The sequence below is a fragment of the Corvus brachyrhynchos genome, unplaced genomic scaffold, assembly GCF_000691975.1.
Source record: "Corvus brachyrhynchos isolate BGI_N302 unplaced genomic scaffold, ASM69197v1 scaffold28, whole genome shotgun sequence".
NCBI lineage: Eukaryota > Metazoa > Chordata > Aves > Passeriformes > Corvidae > Corvus > Corvus brachyrhynchos.
The window spans coordinates 9,970,189-9,973,536 of record NW_008246058.1 but is presented as its reverse complement, the minus strand read 5'-3'; the positions used below and the strand labels follow the sequence as shown (position 1 = coordinate 9,973,536).

The 3,348-nt window shown below is 44.9% G+C and overlaps 1 protein-coding gene across 4 annotated transcripts in view; it reads right to left on the bottom strand.

The window, feature by feature from the left end:
* The window catches only part of TMEM74 (transmembrane protein 74), a 35,004-nt gene extending 31,656 nt beyond the window's left edge, over positions 1-3,348 (bottom strand). For 2 of the 4 annotated variants that reach the window (XR_001865807.1, XR_001865808.1), the window contains exon 1: positions 3,283-3,348. Coding sequence is in view for 2 of the 4 variants with exons in the window: in XM_017746104.1 (XP_017601593.1) it covers positions 1,414-2,364 (951 nt within the window). In the remaining 2 variants the exon portion in view is untranslated. Of the gene's footprint in view, positions 1-1,173; positions 2,571-3,282 lie in introns of those variants that run through there. The other 2 variants (XM_017746104.1, XM_017746103.1) reach the window with 2 other exon arrangements.

The following is a 3,348-nucleotide window of genomic DNA, read 5'->3' as shown; positions in this document are numbered from 1 at the left end:
ACACACACATAATATACATCTACACATTAAAAAGACATATATATATATATATATATATATATATGTATGTATTAACCATTGCTCAGTAAGAACTGACAGCGGTGTACTGAACAATCTTTGCTGGTTTTCCCAGCACAGCAAGAACATGTCAATGTTCCACAGAAACTGATAATAAAGCAAATACCATCAGTGGTACAGGTTTTTGGCTACAGTGCCACAGAACTGAGATTAATAGCAACATGTACCCTTGATCATCCCCTATGTTAAGTGAGTCTCATGTCAGCCAGTAAACTGCCTGATACTTAACCTCTGTATTTTCTGATGATTTATTTTTTACAAATAAATTGGGTTTTATTGAATGAGTCTCAGAGAGATCCTTCCTGACCTTCCTGGTTATGAGAAGGTTGACAGCCTAGTGATATAAAACTGAAGTTTCAAAAAGGACTAATAGGATGCAGACATGCCCAGTATAAGCAAAACCCTGCAGCTGAGCTTGAATTTCTTCTGGCATCTGTACTGAAGGTGAAATGTCCAGTCTCAGCATCCCCATGCTTTTTCAGTCTTTGGGTCTTTTGAGATTCCAACAAGAGGTCTGTTTATTGATGTTATGGCAGTCGTCATACAAAGACATCTGTCCACCAAGAACTAAACTTCTTTTATATGGGTCACTATAGCTATCAGAAGTTAATGACTATCAATCATTGCTAATCTGAACTGAAATGGAGCCACTGACCTCAAACTGAAAGAGCCTTTTGTCTCCTACCAATACCATGGGCCATATGGTTTCCTGCCCTTTGCCTCTTATTTTATATTTTAAATAATCATCACTAATTGTACAATTGTTTGAAAATATGGGAGGTTTGTGGCCAGTCACGACCAAGTGGTGTTCTTTCTTCCCGCAGCTGTCACTCATTTGAAGAAAAGGGATATGCTTAAAATTAAAGAATAAAAAAGCATCTCTTAATGAAATATTAGCCCTGCTATTTGATTATTGGTCCTGCTTCTTAACATTCTATCAAGTAGCCTGTTACTAATCCTGCAGGCTTCAAAAATTAACAGCTTCTAAAGTGTCAAGGTCATTCTCGTTCTACATGGGAGTAATAAGAAAATTATATAGGCAAGACACCAGTGGAATGTTTTATATTAGGATAAACAAGTATCTGAGGAACCTACTTATCACAAATCTCTTTTTATTCAGTGGTTTTCATTATTTTATATCATTTGCATTTTGTCTGGCACATTTCCCTTTTACAACAAGTACTCATATATTGCAAACATTTGATTATAGAGCTTAAGATAACACCATTCTTGTCAGACAAATAAACTGCATCACCAGCTATCTTTAGCTGCATCTGCTTTCTTTAATGAAACATATTTTCCTGTAGAAATGCTGCCTTAAAAATCATGACCACACTAATTATCTATGGCAAGCACATCTTCCTCAACTAACGACAGCTCGAGCATATTATCATTTGCTCCAGACTTCATTCTAAAATTGAAAGATCCATACAGCTTTGCAGACTCCTTGGAGGATGCAAACCTGCTCCTCCGGTAGAGCTCCCCTTTCCACATGGACATCATCAGCAGGCTGGAGAGCACCACGCCCCCCAGGGTTAAGAGACACAGCCCAGCGATAACACAGCGGTCCAAGTGAGCACCGATCCTTGCGCTCTCGTTCTCCAGCCTCTCCATCTCCCGGGCAGCCACGGTGTTGGGATCCACAGTCACATCTCTGGGTACCACGTAGGAAATTATCACCAGCAAAATGCCACTAACCAGGAACAAAATGGCACTAATGAACCCATAGTCAACGGATTTCCCAGCTGCTGCCTCCGAGGCAGCATCATCCTCCTCTGAGACCAAGGAAGGAGAATCGTGCACCCATTCAGGTGGCAGCTCCCTGCAGGAGTGCTGCTGCAGAGAGGCATCCTGGCCACCTGTAGGAGTGGGGGGACTTCTTGCATGCTCCAGATTTACATTTTCATCCACATAGGTGAACGACGTCTCGAGTTCCTGGGCACAGCAGCAGGCTTTCTTCTTCCCTCCGTCCTCTTCCCTGGGCAAGCACTCGGCTGGCTGGCAGGGCTGGGAGGTGCTGGAGGGTGCAGGGTGCTCCTGAGGCGAGGTGCCCAGGGATGAGGGCTGGGGTGCCAGGGAGGGCTCAGCCACAGGGCCCGTCTGCAAGGGCTTGCAATGCTGTTCACAGTGCAGGGCTGACACAGCAGTGGCTGCTCTGGAGTCCACCTCACCCCCCTCATGCTGCTGCTGCTCGTAGGGATGGGAGGGCAGGCTCCAGGCGGTAGCGGTGCCCAGAGACACCTGTCTGCTCTCCTCAGCCAGGTAGAGAAGCTCCATGCAAGCCATCGACCTCGTCCCCACGAGCCTCACCTCCTGGGCTACGGCATCCTCCAGCAAATGCTGCTCCTGACCTGCAGAAGCGGCTTCACAGTACTGGTGCTGCTGTATCCCAGAAATCTTCTACTTTTTCACCAACGTTTTGTTAGGGACATGGCTTGTGTCAGCTGTTAAATGATTAAACAAATCCTCTCTGACATTCATTTCTTTTTGGTCTGCAAATGAAATAGTAGAGGGGGAAAAAAACAACAACAACAAAACCGAACCCGACAACCTCACGATGATACATTAACCAAACCAAAGGGAAGATAACACCAATGTAATATATCAGCCCTCTTCTCAACTGTTTGAGGGGAGATGGCAAACACGATTGTTTTAGCCACGCATTTAAAACTGCAATCCTCTTGCAGATCCAAAATCCATTAGGGAATCTAATCAACCTTTGACACCACTACCCAATTAAGGCAGTAAGTGCCTACAGAGCACAGGATAACCAGAAAAACTGTGTAAAATGTCAGAGAAAAGATATGTCTGTTCTTTTAGAAGCATACAACTCCCCTCCCCCCCCTTCCAAATAAAGAATTTTACACTCAGATTCACAGACTAATTAGAAAGAAACACGCAAATCCCATGTAGCTCAGTAATCCAGGATCTGTATTCTCCGGTGGAAATCTGATAATCCTACGGGAAAAGCTAGTGCTTTCTATATAAGATCTACGATTCATCTAAGAGCTTTTGGAATGAAATTATGCCTCAAAGACTGATGACTCAAAGACGGATATTACTTCTCATCTGCAATTAATTCGTTATTACCCCATTCGCCTGGGCCCCATCCCCCTCGAGGCCGCCCGGTGTCACGGGGCGAAGCCTGCAGCCCGACAAATGTGTTGCATGCGTAGGAAACACATGTGCCCCTATAGCACATACGTGATCGCTCACGGCCGCTGCTCACTCACGCTCCTCTCGGGACCTCAGCGAGAACCGGCCGCGCTG